The 21,650-nt window shown below is 34.9% G+C and overlaps 1 protein-coding gene across 3 annotated transcripts in view; it reads right to left on the reverse strand.

Annotated features, from left to right (window-relative positions):
* Nucleotides 1–21,650, reverse strand: part of nf2a (NF2, moesin-ezrin-radixin like (MERLIN) tumor suppressor a) — a 138,822-nt gene that overhangs the window by 80,685 nt on the left and 36,487 nt on the right. For all 3 annotated transcript variants that reach the window (XM_056457374.1, XM_056457375.1, XM_056457377.1), the window contains exons 5-12: nucleotides 18,057–18,140; nucleotides 12,650–12,718; nucleotides 10,456–10,538; nucleotides 8,176–8,251; nucleotides 5,354–5,488; nucleotides 5,197–5,271; nucleotides 2,760–2,873; nucleotides 454–576 (exon numbers count right to left, since the gene is read on the reverse strand). In XM_056457374.1, the coding sequence (XP_056313349.1) occupies nucleotides 454–576; nucleotides 2,760–2,873; nucleotides 5,197–5,271; nucleotides 5,354–5,488; nucleotides 8,176–8,251; nucleotides 10,456–10,538; nucleotides 12,650–12,718; nucleotides 18,057–18,140 (759 nt within the window). The remainder of the gene's footprint in view (nucleotides 1–453; nucleotides 577–2,759; nucleotides 2,874–5,196; nucleotides 5,272–5,353; nucleotides 5,489–8,175; nucleotides 8,252–10,455; nucleotides 10,539–12,649; nucleotides 12,719–18,056; nucleotides 18,141–21,650) is intronic.

Raw genomic sequence — 21,650 nt, forward strand, 5'->3', positions numbered from 1 at the left:
TGTTGCAATCAGGAGACCACAATAATTAACCCCGAAAAAGCCAAAGCAAACACTACCAGATGATTTAAACACTATGGTATAAATACAGCACCTCAAAACACAAAAGAGAGAGATCGACTTAGAATATCCCCTACCAGTTTTATAATTGTAATAATATTGTATTTAATACAAGTTTTAACTTTTATAACTATTATTATATTACTTTGGACATATTGCTTTAGGTTTATTATGACTGGTTAATCAAATAAAACAAAAGGTGATAAATTATGTTACAGCTAAGATAGTTGCTGCAGAACATATATTGGGATAAAACTAAAGTTTTAAATCTCCCTTACAACTTTTCACCCTTAAAGAACAGTATGAGGCTCATTCAGTATGGGTCCAGTACAAGTCCACATACTGAAGTGCTAGAGCTGATCGACCTGTGAAAGTATATTTAATGCAGTTTCTCACCAGTGCTTCATTGGCCATATGAGCTTCATCCTGTAACTGAATGAGTCTCCTTTGGAGTTCATCACGCGCTCTCTCTGCCTCCTCACGCAACTGTTTCTCCCTCTCTAGCCGCTGCCGCTCCATCTGCAGAGAGGTGCGAAAAGCACATCCGGATTTCACCACGATTGCACTGCTGCTAAATGGCTTTAGTGGATCACAAACCCAGCACCTGGTTAAAGGTGCCTTAAGGTGCAACAGAAAAAAAATAAATAAATAAAAAAAATCAATGCAAGATTTACTAGCGAGGAGAGAATATTTGACACTTTTCAAGCTCTTTAAAGCAGTGTGATGTTTTTCAAAACTGCAATCTTTGTAGCATTTTTCAACCCTAAAATATAAGATCTTTATTGATTTGATAATTTTTTTATTGATGATTCCATGAAGAAACTGTCATTCGACAAAATATTCTTTATAGCAGAAAGCTCTCTTTTTTAAGTCTTTAGATTATTACTGTAAAATGTTCTTCACTCTAAGAAGAAAAATATTATTTTTATAACTGTTCACCAAAAGGTTATTTGAGGAATCTATAAATTTGTTGCTCTTTTATTTAGCTGATATGTCCATTTTAGAGTTTTAGATCAAATCAAAATGCAAAAGCCTATAATTAAAAGTACATTGCTAAAGAAATTAGGGTTCCAAGAGGGGCTTTCCACAGAAAACAGAAGAACACAAAAAATTCAGGGTTGTGTCAACCCAGCGTTGGGTCAAATATCGACAAAAATCAACAGTTGAGTTAAAAATACACTACTCAAATAACTTTTTTGTTTTTAATAAAATTTATATAATCTTTAGTATTGAGTTAGGTTTGCTTGTTATTCAAATCAAAAATATTTAGTTTTAGGGAAAAATTAAGTCATTAAAAAATAAAAGATTGGAAATAAAACAACATTTAATTAAAAAAATATATGTCAATGATAATATAATGTTTTGCATTGCAAAAAATAAACTATTGTCCTACAATGCAGTTACAGAGTTGGTGTAACGCGTTCCACAGTAACTTGTAACAAGTTAATCTAATTACATATTTGTGGAGCGCAGCGATTAAACGGTCTACATTTTACATGCATGTAATTTGATTACAGCTACTAAAGTCAATGTAATTGCGTCACTTATGTTACAAATATAACATTTAGAAGGAACAAATGCTTCTTTTAAACCACGTTTTCTGCTGCAACGTCAGTTAATAAGCATGCACTTTTAAATTGTGGGAGAACGCGAGCTGAAATAGCTGCAGTGCTTTTTCCTACTATGGATGTCAGTGGTTACATGTTTACAGGTTTCTTCATGTCCTTCATTTGTGTTAAAAATAAGAAAAGAAAAAAAAAAGACAAATGGGTTTGGAACAAGTAAATGATGAGAGAATTTTAGGTTTTGGGCGAACTATCTCTTTAGCCCTTATGTCAAGCTGCTGTGATCAACCCATTGTAATGTTTTTCAGTGAATATTAAGTTATTGAAAAAGCTGCAATATAGTTTGTATTTTCATAGGTATATTTTACATGTTTTAAAAGTAACTTCAAAGTAAAGGACTTTCCTCCAACCGGGAGATAATGATTAATAATAAAAACCTACTCTAATAATGCTGGGTTGTTTTAACCCAGCATTGGGTGAAATATGGACAAAAATCAGTTGGGTTATAAATGCAATACTTTTCAAAGAACGCTTTTTTTTCCCCTAAAGAAATTAATAGTCTTATTTAGCAAGTATGAAATAAAAGTACCAAACGTTAGAGGAAAGACTTTTACAATGTTAAAATAAATGCTGTTCTTTGAAACATGCGATTCCTTAAAGAATTCTGAAGGGGAAAAAACATGAATAATAACAGCAATAAATGCAGACTTGAACATTAGAGACTTCTTTCAAAAAGCACATTTACTGAAAACGTTTAAGTTGTAGTGAACATTATTTACCTACAAAGAAAGCAATCATGAAAAACTAAGATGGATGCTTTTTTTTCTACACTATATTGATCATTTGCCATCCAGAACTAGCTAGACTGTCAACAGAAAAAAAGTAATTATTAATTCTCTCTTTTAAGCTGGCTGCTTATCTTTCTCCGCTTTTTTTTTTTTGATATTTTTCACATTTCTCTATTTACTATTTGCTTTTATATTTTATTTCTGTCAACTTTCTTTGCTTGCTTTTCTTTTATCCTATAAGACAGAAGCTCATTGAAAACCAGAACCCATAAAACAGTGTTTTCATTTGATTTGTTATTCCTCTCTCTTTCTCTTTCGCAGTTAATCATGCAATCACTTTCTTCCAGACCTGTTTGCGAGCTTTCTCTTCTCTAGCTTGAGTCTTCATCTGCTGGACCTCCAATGAATCAACCCTGCGTCTCCTCATGAAGAGATCGTGGTTCCCGATGCACAGCTGGAGAATCTGCAAACACGCAAAATGCCTCATGTAAAACTAATTTACCCAGCAAAACTAAATTCTTTTTTTTATTTATGTTTTTATTACAAAGAGATACAATTCACAACATCAGTAGACACTTTTCCAGCTTTTCCAGTTTAAATTCCCTAATCAAGGATTAAAGTAAAACAAATGTGATGCCGAAGAAGTTTTTGTTCCTTTTTTTTAGCTTTCTCTTTAGTAGGGATGTAACGATTCATCTGACTCACGATTTGATATGATTCCTGATACTAGTCTCCCGATTTAGTCATGATTTTTTTCACAAAATAATTTTAAACAAATTTAAGGTGAACAAGAGCCCTTTCAGTTTTTCTCAAATGCTGAACAATTTTTTTTACAAAATAAAATCTTTTCTGCAACAACTAAATTGGATTTTTAAAACAAAATCCAAATAAAAAAGTAAACAATACAAACTAATGAAGAATTTTTAATATAAACAAACTAAAACTTTGACTGTGCAGCTACATTACAAATTTAAAATGAATTTCAAACCAAAAATGAACAGTACAACTAAAGAAGGCTCTTTAAAGCAAAAACTAAAACTGAGACTGTGCTGGGATTTGAAATATTTTTTGAAAGAAATATCAGAATATCTATGTTTTCTGGTATAAGCTGAGATCTTTGCACATTTACAATGTCCCCTGCTGATCAAAAAACTTTACTGGGGACTGAGATGGCTGGTGTGAGGGGGAAAGCCTTTCCTAAACCAGAGAGCAGTGTGTACAGAGGAGGTCAATAGTCCCCTCTCCTCCTGGGGACTAGTCTCTGGCATAAAATACTGATTATAATATATAATATATGACATAATAAGAAAATTATTAAAATATGCATAAACTAAATTGAAAAAGAGAGGGTAAAAAAGGAGCAATCTAATACCTGAATGGGGAAAAAAGTTGTTGTTTCTTAACCCAGACATTTAAAGGGCCATAAAACCCCCTTTTTTCAGTTCAAGTCTACCTCAGAAATGTTTAAAAAAATGTGGGCGTGGAGCAGAGCTTTGATCAGAGGGAGTGGGCGTGGCCGGCAGTGCAGGGGAAAAAGAGTTAAGCGAACAACTGGCAGTTAGTTAAAAAAAATCAGACATAAACCCAGAGGAGACTGATTTTATAGTTTACAAAGTTAAAATGCAAAGAATTAAACAATGAGTAATTGAATTCCCTGCTACATTTGTTATTCGTAATTTCATATACACATATCCACAATTTGTTATATCATTATACAGATAATCATGCTTATATAAACACTATAATGAGGAGGACTTCTCTCCCCCTCAATCCAAGAGTCTAAATGTAGACAGTGGATAGCAATGCAGTCTCTTGCCCTGTCTATTCCAACCATTAGCCCTGCCGGTAATCTGGTGGATTTTAAACATTGGCGAACACGGCAGCACCGATAGAGGTGATGTTTCTCAATGGTAACCTGATGGTAACGAACTCCACTGATAAAAGACAAAATCCACCATTCTCCAATTCTCATACACCTCTCCGGACAAAAATGCTTGCTGCAAACCAATAGCTTTGCTGTATCGGCCCGGACAGCATCGCAGGGAAAAACATGCAACAAACCCCATGGATTATGGAAACAAACACATACGACCCGTGTCTCACCTAGTCACTAGGTCTCACAGCTTGGCAGGTCTGCTTTCAATAGAAAGTACGTGCTCTCATGAATAATTAAGCAGCAGAGTCTTCTCATAGGATAAGAAAACTCCACTATGAATAATAATGAGAAACTGACGCATCATCACTCTACTTGCAGTTTTGCGCTACGTCACCGATTTTGATCCCGCCCTAATAATAGTTTTAAAGCCGGAAGATGAAATTTGCTGACAAAAGCTCCAAGTTATATAGTTTTCCCAACAATTAAAGCTAACAGGTGCTAACTTTGTCTTAACTGATGCTCAACACACACAAATCTGTTAAAAACGGAAAAAAAAGTACTCCAGAGTTTCCTAAACCTTTAAAAAGAACATATTTTAGAGCAGCAATCACAATATCGTGATACCGTGATATTATTATCCAAGGTTATCATACCATCAGAATTCTGTACCGGCCCTAAACGTAACATTTTAAATAGTTTTATCTTTTAGAAGCAACCGTTAAAAAATTCTACCTAACCAAAAACCCTGACATTTTTAGTTTTCAATAAATTATGTCTCTTTTCAGGTTTAAAACAAACCCTGTTATAAAGGTTAACCACCAAGGTACACCACAGTGGCTTTGTAAGACCATTTCAAAACTGATCACAGCATTACATCACCTCACAAAAAAAAGGAAGAAAAAAAACTCACCAGTTTATTTACTCTGAGCTTTGAGGAGTTGAATTTGAAGACATCTGCCCTCTTATCCACAGGTTTAATTGCAAACTACAGACAAAAGACACCATTAATGCACTGTTATCATGAAGCAGGGGGTGTAAAAATGTAGAATTGTCCATCAAATGAGCACCTCTTTATCGCTGTAGGAGATGTTTCGGATCTCATTCCAGGGAAAGGAGATTTTGGGCGTCAGTCTGTTATCCAGGTCATAAATGTGGAGGCCTAAAGCGTCAACACCAAGCAGAAGGCTGGTTCCCTTTTTATTCTTGAACACATTAAGAAAGACCAATTTATTTTGCAATCATGAGAAAATTACCATGGCTATTAACAATGGAACTGGTATCGTACAAACATTTCAAGAAGGTCTGGTAACACTTGTGGAAGTGGTGTTCATAAGACCGTCATGACACTTTTATAATCATGATATGATATATTTCATGAAGATTAAGGAGATTTATGACAACTGCCGTAGTCATCAGCTCAGATATATCATTGTAAATGTAAAAATGACGTTGCGTTTCCATCTACATATTTCTATGTGCGTAAAAAATATGTGCACAACTACATAGGATAAACTTTTTATCCGATAAGTTAAAAAAAATGTGCTGCTAGCCTCAAATTCTGCTTGGTAAAGACAATTTAAAATTGTACATGTTTATCGACTGTTTAATACACCTGAGGTTAGACATAAAATGAATCCAGGTCTGTCTGAGTTAAGTGTCAAATGTAAATCGGACACTGAACCTTTCTATCATTGTATGTGGAGTTGTCCTCTTATACAGCAGTTCTGGGACTTAATTAGGCTGCAGCTCAATGCCATCTTAAATATACATTCCGATTGGGAGCAAGGACTTGCTTCCCGGGTCTCAATGATGATATGCACTATAATTTTCAGAACAGAGACCTTCTACATAATTTTGGTTTACTTTACTCGAAAATGTATCCTTGTAAAGTGGATTAATGAAGAACTCCCCAGTTTAAATCAATGGCTGCTTGCAGTCTGCAACATAATCCCACTTGAGGCTTTCTCCACAGCTATGAAGAACAAACCTTTACTATTTTACCGGACATGGAACCCTTTCTTTGATTTAGGAACCTCTACATCTCTAAGACTAAATGCTTGTCTGTTAGACTTAGCCTGGACAAAATATGTGTAATCTGCCTTTTTGTAAAATAATTTTGTATTTTATGTTCTTTTTTTATTTGTTTGTTTATTTGTTATTCAATTACAATTTAACTATTTATTATTATTTCTATAATATTTTTTGGTGAGGGGTTCAGGATTCAATTTCCATCATTGATGGATATTATCTTATTACTCAATGTAAACTTCTGACATGTTTTTGCAATAAAAACGTTCAATAAAAATATATTTGGAAAAAAAAGAAAAAAAAATGTGCATAAACTATGATGGAAATGCATTTACTGAAATGTCAGCATGTGCATCAGAAAAGTTGTGATTTTGCTTCAACAGATCATGTGATAATATTGTGGAAAGTTTTATCAGAAAGTGACGGTTTTGTTCTATTGGGCATTCTTGTTGGATGGAAAGATGCTTTATTCGCAAATGTTTCTTGCAATACTCCAGTTTCACACAAGTTTAATTCACATCTTGGAAACATGGCTATTGTTTAAAATTGCCTTAATGACAACTTGACATAAATGAATACAACCTATCTTTGTCGTAACCTGTCATAAACATAATTGTCATGAGGCCATTATTATTGTCATGAATTTCAGAAGAGCATCATTAATATTTTTCTTCACAGCTAGAGTGATACAATTTTTTATTTGTCAATGTCATTATTATTTATTTATTAAATCATTAATTATTTTTTTATTTATTATTTGACAGTATTGACACTTTTATTAAGAAATTAACATTTTTATTTTCACTTAAAAGTTAAATATGTATGTGAAAGATATTCATGACTCAATTATAATAGCCTCACGATGATCATGTTTATGACAGATTTATGACAAGTTATGTTGTCTTGGTAATGGCAAGATGTATTTGTTTAGGTCACCTTTGCATTTAAAATGACATATTTGAGCTAATGACACTTAACGAAAGTTGTAATGCGCATGTATAAAACCTCATGTGTAACATCAACCCAGGCTCGTTCTGAAAACGTACCCACTATATACATTTCTGGAGATCACGAGTGCCATTCGCGCCTGCTGTTCTCACGCAAATCTACCAGAGGCCACTGCTGACTGACTATTCGATCGACTGACCCACCCTCCTCTTTCCCTAAACCCAACCAATAGTATTTTCAAAAGCCCCGATTGACTAGCGCCCACCCACTTCCCTAAACCCAACCGACAGTGTTTTCAAAAGCAATTCAGAAGAAGAAAAGACCTTGCAGCAGCCTGATTTTTACCACGTTTTCAGATTTCATAACATTCTCACCCTTTTATTGTTTATTTTTTGCCTTAACTGCTTTCTGTAACCATTCTTTGCCAAACTCAAACCCCGTCTCCACGTCACAAGTCCGCCAACGTACACGGCAAGCCATTGAGCAAACTGGTAACAGCGGAAAAAAACGTCCATACGGAGGTAAGCCATCAGCTAGTAAGGAAAAGGATTGGCATACTGCCCCGTAGCATTCATTTTAAAGATGAAACGCAGCCATACATACTTCTGGCTACATAATTTGCGATCTCCAGAAATGTATATAGGGCTACATTTTCAGAATGAACCTATGTTGAACATCATGGTCATAAAGGTTTCATGAGAGTCTTATAAACACACCCTTCAAGTAAAGTGTTACCGAAAGTTCCAAACAGGTTAGAAGGTGGTTATGCAACCAATAATAAAAGGGTTGTTTATTACATACAATAATACAGGTACTGCATACAATAATAAAAGTGTCTGGCTCTAAAGTCTTTAGTAGTCGAGAGTTGCATTTAAGATTGTTACTGCTGTACAGCAGCGGAGGCATTTCTTACCCTAATGGAAAAGTAATTGACCCCATACATCTCCAGATCCTGAGCTATTTTTAAATACTCCATCTCTGCTTCATCTCTGCAGCACACAATAAACAAAAACGTGGGAGGGAGGCAGAGAGAGAGAGAGAGATGAGGAAGAAAAAAAAAAAGGAAAAATGATTAGACACAAAATAAAATCTATTCCACTGCTGGGCTTTAATGAGACTTGACAAACTTGGAGTGCAGAATCCAGAGGTCACACAGTGTGTCTTACTATAAGTGTTTGTGGCTATGAAAACAAACACACATATGATTGCTGTAAACTCACCCATTAAAAATAGCATACTGAAAGCATACTTTTTATACCACCTTCACGCTCATGTAAGTCTACAGGCAACATGCCTTGTTAAAAAACACAAACGGAAAGCAGGCAGAGCAGACTTTTCATGTTTTTAAAACCAGCAGGAGCAGCACGACTGACTGCAAAGGTATCACTAGGCTTTTTGATAGCATTGTGGTTATTTTTTGTTGTTCATTTGAGTATTGTTTTAGTTTGAATTTGTATTTTTATTGTTATAGGCCTTTAACATCTGTCTAAGGCAGGGGTTTTCAACCTTTTAAGACACCACATCCCAAAGGTGCTCTATTGGATTGAGCTCTGGTGACTCTGGAGGCCATTTGAGTACAGTGAACTCATTGTCATGTTCAAGAAACCAGTCTGAGATGATTCACGCTTTATGACATGGCGCGTTATCCTGCTGGAAGTAGCCATCAGAAGATGGGTACACTGTGGTCATAAAGGGATGGACATGGTCAGCAACAATACTCAGGTAGGCTGTGGCGTTGACACGATGCTCAGTTGATACTAATGAGCCCAAAGTGTCCCAAAAATATATCCCCCACACCATTACACCACCACCACCAGCCTAAACCATTGATACAAGGCAGGATGGATGGATGCTTTCATGTTGTTGATGTCAAATTCTGACTCTACCATCTGAATGTTGCAGCAAAAAACGAGACTCTTTAGACCAGGCAACGTTTTTCCAACCTTCTATTGTCCAATTTTGGTGAGCCTGTGCAAATTGTAGCCTCAGTTTCCTGTTCTTGGCTGACAAGAGTGGCACCACACCCAGTGTGGTCTTCTGCTGCGGTAGCCCATCCGCCTCAAGGTTCGAGGTGTTGTGTGTTCAGAGATGCTCTTCTGTATACCTCGAGTTACTGTTGCCTTTCTATCAGCTGGAACCAGTCTGGCCATTCTCCTCTGACCTCTGGCATCAACAAGCCATTTGGGCCCACAGAACTGCTGCTTACTGAATATTTTCTCTTTTTTGGACCATTCTCTGTAAACCCTAGAGATGGTTGGTTGTGTGTAAAAATCCCAGTAAATCAGCAGTTTCTGAAATACTCTCATCCAATATCGCAGTTTGTCCCAAGGGCATGAATGAAATGTTCATGAGTGAAAGTGAAACTGCCGAACTGCAGTTAAAGTGGAAAAATTAAACCGTGTCTTTTATAGAACGGATTATTTCTGAATAACTTATTTCACTTTTTTTTTATTTATTTAAAGCTACTTGGACACAATTTGCATTTAACAATTTGTATTGCCTGGGGAAATTACCGAAGTTTAATATTGATAGGACTCTGATGGTCGCTTTTTATAAGGCTTATGTAGAATCAATTTGAATTTGTTGGTTTGCTTCTTTAAATATTCCTAATGCAATTCAATTTAATGCAATTTAATACAATGTAATGCAATTTACTTTAATATAATTAAATTTTTTGTGATTTAAAGTAATTTAATTTAATGTAATTTAATGGGATTTAAAGTGATTTAATTTAATTTATAGTTTAAAAGTAATTTATTGTAATGTAATTGAATGCAATTGTATTAAATTTAATTGAATGTAGTTTAATTGAATTTATGGCAATTTATTTTAATGTGAATTAAAGTAATTACATTTAAAGTGATTTAAAGTCATATAATTTAAATTTTATTTAAAGTAAGTTTAATTTAAAAGTAATTTACTGCAATGTAATTGAATACAACTGAATTAAATTGAATTGAATAGAACTAAATTTAATGCATTTTAATTTAATATTATTTTATTTAAAGAAAAGTGGTTAAATTAAATTAAACCAAAATTAAAGTCATTTCTGATATAATATCAATTAATAATTTTATGGTATACTTTGGAATCAGCAAAATTGTTATGCATTATATCATGCCATTTCTCTAAGCAATATGTATGAAGAATGAGTGGGCAAGCTGTCTGAGACGGAGTCTAGGGTGTACAAGACCTGGTTCTGCCCCTGTGCTCAGCGTAGCAGACTGTTATTCTCTCCTCCCACATCTCTGCAGTCATCTGGTACAGATTAATAACCTGCACAAGAAAAAAGACACACGAAGATCAGTCTTCAACTTGGACAAAGACTCTAACTCTCTCATAATGGGATTTTCACAACAGAGCTCTTGGTGCGCACCAGACTCTGACTTTCTTTTTCGAAAATGGCAATTTTATTCAGCAAAGAATAAAAGGATAAAAGGTATATATATATATATATATATATATATATATATATATATATATATATATATATATATATATATATATATATATATATATATAAAATACAATAATATTTAATAATGAAATTATTAATTATTATAATATTTATGTCATAATAATAATGTTTCTTGAACAGCATATTAATTGGTTCCTAAAGGATCACGTGACACTGAAGACTGGAGTAATAATTCTGAAAAAGATTTGCCAGCACAAGAAAAAAAATACATCTGAGAATATTTTATAACAGAACACAGGTAAATTTCACAACATAAAAAAAAAATAAAATTTTTATCAAATATATGTAGCCCTAATAAAACATTTGATATAAATAATAAAAACATTACGAACCACAAGCTTAATAGTACCGTGTGCTTTGCATGTTTTTGGTACATAATAATAATGCATTTCTCAAAGATGCTGGTGTCCACAGGAAAACAAAATCTTTGTAAAATAGCTAAAATGTCAAAAATGACTCAGATGGCCTATCAAATTAAAGTTGACAGGGTTTACAGTTATTTATGTAATAGCCTACGAGCATGATGGTGCTCTGTAGGTCTATTGATGACATTCATAAATATTCCTAGCAAATCTAATAAATGTTGGAGACATACTCAGTTACATAAACGCACTAAATCGCACTTCAGCAGCATTTATTTAAGAGCGCACAAGAAGATCTGCGCGCTCTTAAAGTGGCTTATATTTGAGGGGGCGTGCAAGAAGTTTGTGCACGAGCAGAGAAAATCGGCGCACAATCACTGAAGTAAAGTGAAACAGCTATACGTCGTGTTTGCTGGCCTCACGCATCACGCACCTGTCAAGTCAGCCAGTCAGTCAGTCAGCTTGTAACCTTAAAGGGTTAAACAAATGACGCACAGCACTAATACAGTTACAGAAAAGTTCGCACTGTTATAATTCTCTTACCCTTTAATACATTTTGGTGTGATTATCACGTGCTATTAAAAAAATTTATTGTTTTGAATAAGAAGCTGTAATGTAGCCGTGGCGGGATGAGTTGTGGCGTAGCGCCCCGCCATGGAAGAATGAATGTAGCGGAAACCATTAGATAGATAGACAGACAGACAGACAGACAGACAGACAGACAGACAGACAGACAGACAGACAGACAGACAGACAGACAGACAGACAGACAGACAGACAGACAGACAGACAGACAGACAGACAGACAGACAGATAGATAGATAGATAGATAGATAGATAGATAGATAGATAGATAGATAGATAGATAGATAGAACATAATGATGGATGGATGATGTAATAACACATAGACGGATGGATGAAATAACAGACAGACAGACAGATAGATAGATAGATAGATAGATAGATAGATAGATAGATAGATAGATAGATAGATAGATAGATAGATAGATAGATAGATAGATAGATAGATAGATAGATAGATAGATAGATAGATAGATAGATAGATAGATAGATAGATAGATAGATAGATAGATAGATATACACATACACACACACACATACACACACACTATTGTTCTATTTCATTTTTGTTCCATTTCTTTTCTTTAAAAAAACTCAACGTTTGATTTATTTCACAAATAGTTTCTTAATCGAATAATGTGTAAAAAGAGTTTATACGTAGATAAAGATCAGATATATCAATCAAACCAAAAATAAAAACAGCATAAAAATGGAGCCAAACACAATAGCTAATACAGCTGAAGAACGTTTCCTAATTAATAGGAGTACTATTTAAATCCTTCAGTTGATTTTGAATACCATTGGAATAAATAAACACTTGTATTCGGTTCTTTGGTGCGAGCGGATGCTTCCAGTCTAAAGCTTTCACTACATCCAACACCCTACGGGAGGCCTGTTACCGAGCTCTACGAACATAATCAGCAAAATTAGCATGGAGTGACGCCCATCTCAACATCACACTCACTCTCTTTGGTAGCAGCTCATCTTGGGACAGGAAGCCCGGCTTGTGGACATTAGGGTCGTAATCACCATACTGCGGAAACAAGATGAGAAACCAAAATGAGCTCAATTATGAACGCTGAGGTGGAAAATAGACTCTTACGGTCATATAAAAACAGCCATTATATTCACCTGCTCTCGCTTAAAGTGTAATTGGGTAATATGGAGTTGTGTAAAATAAAAATGCACCATTGAAGCAAAATAAAATGTAAAAAAACTAAATAAATAAATAATTTCATAATTTGACGAAGATGTTGCAACAGCAAAGCATCAGTGAATTAGAGAACTTAAATGATACAAAATATATAAAAGGTATTAAAAAGCAATATCGTAATTAGATTACATTATATATATATATATATATATATATATATATATATATATATATATATATATATATATATACTGTATATATATATAGTGGGGTAAATAAGTATTGAACACATTTTTTTTCCTGTGAATAATATTTTTTTTAAAAGTGCTGACATGGAATTGAACCAGATTTTGGTAAAAACCCAAACAATACAAGCATAAACATAAAACAAAACAAAAACAATCTGATAAATGAGTTATGACAATGAAATGACACATGTAGAAAGTACTGAACTACTGCAATGTATTTAATACTTTATATAAAAGGCTTTTTTGGTAATGGCAGCTTAAAGACGCCTCTCATATAGAGAATGAAGTCACATGGATTGCTCAGGTGTGAGTTTTTTTTACTTCAACAGTGTAAAAATCTTGATGGTTTTGTGGGTCTTGTCGATCAAATCTGATCTTTAATTTGTATTTTCAATTGGATTTAAGTCAGGTGATTGGCTGGGCCATTCTACAGCCTGATTTTCTTTCTCTGAAAGAATTTAAGAGTTTCTTGGCAGTGTTTTGGATCATTGTCTTGCTGAAATGTCCACTCTGGTTTCATATTCATCATCCTGGTAATGTAGATGCTGGACTAAAGCAGCTAATATTCATTTACAATGAGGAAGGGCAGAGGTTCGCAAAAAAACTACTAAGAGATTTCAGCTGCTGTCTGGGCTTTCACTGCCTTTCTACTCCTCTACTCCTGATCATTCAGAAAACATTCTAAAATGCAGATTTTTTTAGTTCTATTCTCAGTAATTTTGTGGAAACCATTATTATTATTATTATTTTTAATTTTCAAATTGTAAAAAGTACTGTCAATTTCAATCAATTTAATTAATCGTAATTATTGAAAGAATTAGAATGAAATTTCTTACACACAAAAAATATACAAAATAAAAATAAATAAACAAATTAGTGTTCGGCAAAAATGAATAGCGAATTAATCACAGCCAAAATAAGTTTGTTTTGACACAATATAGGTGTGTATTTACTGTGTATACAGTATATTGTATACTGTGTATACAAGACCGCAAGAACGGAGGACGCTTGAAATTTAGTAATATACCTAAACTTCCCGGATGTGTTCTTAATATCAAGGACGCACCGATGCAGACTTGAGCACTGATCTTGATCTAGAAGTCCCAGAAGTCATTGCGACTGGAGGTGGGAAGCGCAGCATTTTATTCAGATTTATTATTAAAGTTCAGAGATAAAACTTATTTACCTCAGGAGTTTCCCCAAATGAAACGGTAAAAGTAAACACTACCATGGACATCTTAATAAAGGAATAAACACATTAAGGGTGTTTGTTTGCTGAAATTCGTATTAAAATCTGTTTATTTATATTGTGCAATGAATTTTTATAATGTTTTTATGCATAGTATATAATTTGAAAAGGGGAAAAACGATACATTTTTTATAAATAAATAAAAGTTTTATAAATGCTGTAATGTTTAAATAATTTTCCATTGAAAATGTGTGAAGCATCTCATTTCTCACAGGGCGCGTTCTCTGTTCTTGTGGTCTCCCGAGTTCATTCTTCTGAGGACACCTGGCAAGACCGGTCTCCACAAGAATGCAAGTCCATTCTCTGCATTCTTGGAATTGAGAAACAGTCCATGTCTACATGCCTAAATGCATTAAGTTGCCACCATGTGATTGGCTGATTAGAAATTTGCGTTAATGAGCAGTTGGACAGGGGTACCTAATAAAGTGACCAATCGGTGTATAATACACATATATTATGTAAAAAAAAAAAAAAAAACTTTAATTTTGGATGCAATTAATCCTTGCCCACCAGTATAATAATAATAATAAGAAGAATAAAAAGAATTAATGAATCGATTCTAAACCTTTAAATAGTACATACTTGGAACATACTTTCTGGTATTCTGAATATTTTTTACTGTCATTTCTAAAGTAAAATGAATTAACAGTTACATTTTTGAAACCGGAAGTTTGTTATTCATGTATTTACTGTCTATATATCTGTTCATAAACAACGACAAAACCGTTTGTGATTTTCAACAATCACGCACCGCAGATGCAGTACATAAAAACAGCAGTACAGATAAGGCCTATGAATGTCATTACCTTCCAAAATAGACAGCAAAGATAAAACAATACAGATTGTGGTCTGCTGTGCATGAACTGAAGAACAAGCAGATATGCAGAATCAGAAAAAGCCAAGACAATAATGCTCCATCAGTGTCACACTGGCTTGTCATTTTGAGCACTGCGGACAGATTCATGCCTCTCTGCTGTGAAGAGACTGGCATGTGAAAGGATCCCCATTTCAAAGTGGATGCTGTCTAAAGCTTTACTCCTGCTTCCTCTGTAAGGGAGAAACTGCCGCCGTCTTCTTCAGTTCGATTTTCTCACACTTTTTATATTTCTTACTCGTATCCCTGCCTGTGCCTCTTTTTTGATTCCTACTCTATTCACAGCTCCTTGTTCTCTGCGCTCATGCCTTCCTTTAACTTCCTGTCTTTATGAATAACTCCAAATACGCACCTGGTGGTTTAAAAGGGTGAGAGAGAGAGAAATGTCACACCGCAACTCATATTTGCAAAAAAATATGAATGTGAAAGCCCCACTCAGATCTAATGAATGCATTTTTTTTGTTACTGAATATCAGGTGAATTCTAATGCAGCAAGTAATGCTTGACAGAATGCACAAAATCTGAAAATTACAGCACATTTTATCATAGTGTTACGAGTACACACTGCAATAAAAAACCGGACGAAAAGAAAGTGAATCTACCAAACAGTTTCATGATTATTTAAAGGTGCTGTGTGTAGTTTCTGACTCTTCTAAAGCATAAAATACCATATGATTGCAGATATTTAAAAAACATGCTAAGCGAACATACTTGTTTAGCTGAAAAACAATGCTAAATTCGGTTTTTCTGCTTTGAAATTGTGCGTTACGTGCAAGAACGTCGTTTTTTTTTGGTCCCTTTAACCTGCCCAATCTTAGTTGATCCAATTATATTTCAGCACCCCGGGGTTACCTTGCTGGAAAACAGGACATTTCATTCATTCAGTCATGAAGGCTTTTAAAGTATGCATCTGCGCCAAAAAATGCGACCTCCAAACGTTTCTTTAAACATGCTGGATCCGTTACCCCGATCTAAAGTTATTTTATTTAGAAGAGATACTGCTTATTTTCTGCTTGAAAAATTGAACATTTTGAAAAAAGACATTGAAAATTATTTATTTTGTTTCCAAAAGTGCAAGTTATTCATTGTTACTTTGGTGTTCAGTAAATAATCATAAATAGCAGATAGTGTGCGATTCCTTCAATTATTTTAAAATCAAAGTGTTGCAACCTTCATTCAGAAATCTTTCACTTGTAATGTGAGCATATTTACTGTACAAACCCTGTTAGTGAACTATGAGGTAAAAGAAAAGTTCAAAAATATTACCGTTCATTAATCACAATAGAGTTAAAATGTTCAATCAATCAAGATTTTGATTTTAGACCAAATCGCCCAGCCCTACAACAGGCTACCTCTTCCATTTTATTCACTAACTTTTCATTCATGCCCCCGTGACAAATTCAGAGGTACTGTATAAGAGTAAGCAGTAAGGACTGGTAGGAGAATTCTCAATATAGTCATCGTTTCCTGCTCGTATCACACATGTGCTCCCTCGCTTGAAGCCGTTCTCTTTGGTTTGTCGTCAAACATCTGACAACTGCCGTGTGTGTGTCCTGTCGCAAAATGTAGCGTCTACATGTCTGTACTGTGGGGTGACACGGTGGCTCAGTGGTTAGCACTGTCGCCTCACAGCAGGAAGGTCGCTGGTTTGAGTCCCGGCTGGGTCAGTTGGTATTTCTGTGTGGAGTTTGCATGTTCTCCTCGTGTTCACCTGGGTTTCCTCCAGGTGCTCTGGTTTCCCCCCACAGTCCAAAGACATGCGCTATAGGTGAATTGGACGGACAAAATTGGCAGTGGGCTGCAAGGTGGAGCAGTGGGTAGGACGTTCGCCTCACAGCAAAAAGGCCGCTAGTTTGAGCCTCTGCTGGGTCGTACTGTATGTGTCTGAATGAGTGCGTATGAATGTTTCCCATGGGTTGCAGTTGGAAGGGCATCCGCTGCATAAAACATATGCTGGATAAGTTGGCGGTTCATTCCGCTGTGGCGACCCCTGATTAATAAAGAGACTAAGCTGAAAAGAAAATGAATGAATGAATGAAATTAGCCATAGTGTTTGAGTGCGTGTGTGAATGCAAGAGTATATGGGTGTTTTCCAGTACTGAGTCGTGGCTGGAAGGGCAATCCGCTGTGTAAAACATATGTTGGATAAGTTGGCGGTTCATTCCGTTGTGGCGACCCCTGATGAATATAGGTACTAAGCCGAAGGAAAATGAATGAATAATGCCTATATTGCACATCAATAATGGGACTAAAACAGGAATACTTCACGTGTCAATTCGATTTCTGTTTAGTTCAATTATGAGGAGTCGTATTAAGGTCATCAAAAATCGCTGTTTATGGTAGACTCTTAATCAGAGTGTTGTCTTAATCGTATTAAAATCAGTATAGGTGCCCATGTAAACGTACTCAATTGCAGCACTGTAAAACGCATCCAAAGCACACCAGCGTAAAGCTCAAAACAACCACATCTTGCTATGTGAAGCTTACAAATTGCGTTAACAAAGCAAACAAAAGCTTTAGCAGATTCCCGTCCAGTTTTCAGAGCCATCTAGCGTTCCTCTGAGTCTGACATGAGGCAGAGAAGCAGCGTGCGCTTTCTAAATTGGCACAAGGTGAGATGTGTGCAGGTAGACAAGGCTTTCGGATAAATCGCACGTTCTTGTTGCCCCCGAGCTGTCGATCAAACTGACACATGCTTAATAAAATTCGCTTCTTTCGATAGGAAAGGTGTAATGGGATGGATGCCGACCTTGAAGGAGCGTTCGCTAGAGGTTAAGGTTTAGCTCTGACACCTCTCTGCACGTGGATCAAAGCAAGCAGGGTTTTTAAAAGCACAGGTGTACTGACCTTAGCATGGACGGCGTAAGAGGCTAACAGCACCGAAGCCTCAGGAGGACAGTAGATCTCCTCTTCTAAAATGCTCTTCTTCACCTGTGCCATTGCAGAAAGAGAGGAGAGAAAGATTAATAGAATGCTAGTTTTATTTAGCGCTACATTTTTAAGGCAGTTTGTTAACAAGAACGTCATGCTGTCACAATAAATTACAATGTCAGTCTTGGTGGCAAGGACCCTGTAAACAGGCACAAAAAAATATAGCTCAAGGGTAAAGTATAGGTGAAAATACAGGTAAAATATGCATCTTGTCGGGGAAAATTGTTTTACAAAAATGAAGTCAAAGTCTCAAAAAATAAAGAAGTCTTAAGTCTTCCAAGTTGCAAGGCAGAAGCATTTATTGTCACAGCAAACAGTAACAATAGTGACAATCGGCTGAAGGTCTCATGAGTGTAGGCCAGCACATAGTTTAAATACATTATGTCTTAACACTCCACCCAAATTTACATATATAGGACGCCTCCAATAGCTTCTACACTAATAGGATCTTAGTTCTTCCAGGGGCTCCCTACCCATGGCAATTAGATTAATATCATTACCACCAATAGAATCCGACCCATGACCAGTTAAGGTCTTTCCTTCCTGCTTCAAATGTGGCAATTCAGCGGAAACAACGTTCAACAACAAATCTTGTTCACTGTACATTGAGTTGTCACCTATAAGTAGGCCCAGACGGAATCTGCACGCACAGAATTCCGCAGATTTTCCACAGATTTTTAGCCCATCATTAATTCTGTTTATTTACTTGAATAAATGTGTGTAAATCTATATTTATTCAGTTTTTTTATTAATTACAGTAATATTATTGACTAATATGAAAATGTTCATCTGATGTATGTACAATGCAGTTTGTACAGGAATATTTTCTGTCTTTTAGTAGATATATTATATGAGAGACTTGCTTTGTTTACCAAATAAAGTGAATCTAATTGGATTTGCATTTTAAACATAAAATAAAAAGTTTAAAAGATATTATTTTATTTCACCTATTAAGGTTTTAGTTATGATACGCCCAAAATAATTTCGCAGAAATCCGCAGATTTTTACCTAAATTCTCAGCAGAAATGGCAAAAAACATCTGCAGATTCCATCTGGCCTTACCTTTAAGTTCAGCTGAAGTTCCCATGGGTAGTTTTAGGGTCATAGGATTTTAGAAGTCGTTGCAACTGAGCGTGGGTGCATGTCTGCAGGTGTGCACGAGCATGAGTCGCACATTAAACAGAATGCAATTGCCCTTATCAACTTACTTCCATAAATCTGTGCCCATTACGTTACTTACACATCCTGCTTTCTTAATTTTTTTTTTGTTTCTAGCTGTTCGCACAGTATCTTTGCATTTCTCATCAGACTACAGCCTACATGGCTTCTTCATAAAAGTATAAAGGTCAAACTTACAAAGGATGATAATAACAATGCAACATGTATAGGATATATAAGTAATGGCATAAAATAAAACATAAAAAACAAAGAATAATAATGAAGTCATCCAAATAAGCATACAACTGAAAGCAATATGGTCATCAGAAATGCACTTATACATCAAATCAATAAAATTCCTCAATAGTCTGAGCAAGTCTCTGACAGTGTAATAAGGCTTAGCGTTATAGCCTTCACATGAATCTGTGTGCTGATGACATATGCAATAGTTTTGCATTAAAATAGCTGTTATTGTTACATTTTTACTAGAACCTCCAGTGATCAATGTGTTGACTACATTTATTTAGCAGTAAAATTAGCCCAGGGGCTAATGTTGCACTATTAAAGAAATGAAAGTGTTGACTGCATTTGTTTTGAACCAAAATTAGTCATTGGTAACTTATTTTTGCAATGTGTTATGAGCCTTAAAACAGCATGTGGATATATTTCCTGCAAATAAATCGCAAACTGTGGCATGTTGCAAAACATTTGCATCTTGTGTTATATTGATGAGATCACCAGTGGCTAGTCGATGTCAACTCGACTTTGATAACAGTCAACTTTCAAAAATCTAAAGTCATTTAACCTAGCGCTGGGCGATAAATACGGTATCGACATTTATTGACCGAACACCAATGTCAATATCGATGAAAAAAAAAGATTCAGTATGTAGTTTTGGTATAAAGCGCTATAGTTTTACTAAAATGAGGCTGCTGAGCGTGTGCCTTGGAAGCAATGCCAATAAGCTTAGGATGTCAGTTTTTCATTTCCATTGAAAGTGTGTGACTTGCACGACACGCATATGAGAGAGACGCGAACATGTTGTGCAAGTGGTGGGCATGTGAACTGCAGGCATTTTCCAGCCGCACCAAGTTGAAAATATCTCAACATTTTTTTCAAATGCCGCGAGCGCACCGTGATTTATGCAAGTAGAACAAACCAATCTGCTTCACACCTTGTACTGAATATACACATTTCAGTAATAATGGCAGACTAATTACCTCAGACAAACACAGCGCATCCAAACACTGCAGTGCTTTTTACAATTCTCCATAAACTCGTAACGGAACTGCAGCAATGGTTTGTACATTTGTCATCCTCTGAGAAAAGGCTTGATGGTCGCGAGTCCATTGTAAATCAAGTCTCTTTAACACTTATGTTAATTTTATTATAAAAAGATAATACTTTTTAAATATTTTTCCTTTTGACTATTAAAACTATTTGCCTTAGTAATGTTGGTTAATTAAAATAAAGTGGTTAAAAACAAAAATCCTAATATTCCTAAACGAATTGTTAAAAAAATATTCAATAATTATCAATATAGAAAGATATGAAACATAATTGTGATTATTTATTTATTTTATTTTTTGCATTACCCCTGCACGAACCCCTATATAGAACAACGCAAGGGTTTTTTAATGCTAGTTTATTTAAAAAAAAAAGCAGAAAAGAGAATTTGCAGTATATAAACCAGTTGGTACTTTTTGATGGAAAATAACTTTATTATGCTCGGTGAGGCGTAATGTATCCAACCAAATAAACAGTACAAATATTATATATTATCCTATAATACATAATAATAGGCTAAATATTCTAATATGCCAATTTGATGCTCAAGAAACATGTTCTATTATTAATAAAGTTGTGTGGCTAAATATTTTTGAAATCCATTAAAAAATAATTGATTCCTGTGATGCAAAGATGATTGTCAGCCTTTTCTCCAGTTTTAAATGTTACATTATCCTTCAGAAATCACCCTGACATGCTGATTATATAACGAAGGCAATTATAAATATTATTATTAATATTATTAATGGTGAAAGCCATTTAGCTGCTTCATATTCCTGTGGAAAATGTGATTATAAGAATCCAACAGGTATAAGTAAGAATTATAACTTACATTATTAATTATTAATATTTTTTATATTAATATCTTAATATGTTTAATTATTAGAAATTTCTGTCTCCCTGATTATTTGTTTATTTTAAACTATATAATGATTACATTTAGTCATTTAGCAGACGCTTTTATCCAAAGCGACTTACAAATGAGGACAAGGAAGCAATTTACACAACTATAAGAGCAACAGTGAATAAGTGCTATAGACAAGTGTCAGGTGTGTAAAGTCTAAG

Source organism: Danio aesculapii, chromosome 5 (genome assembly GCF_903798145.1).
Source record: "Danio aesculapii chromosome 5, fDanAes4.1, whole genome shotgun sequence".
Classification (NCBI taxonomy): domain Eukaryota; kingdom Metazoa; phylum Chordata; class Actinopteri; order Cypriniformes; family Danionidae; genus Danio; species Danio aesculapii.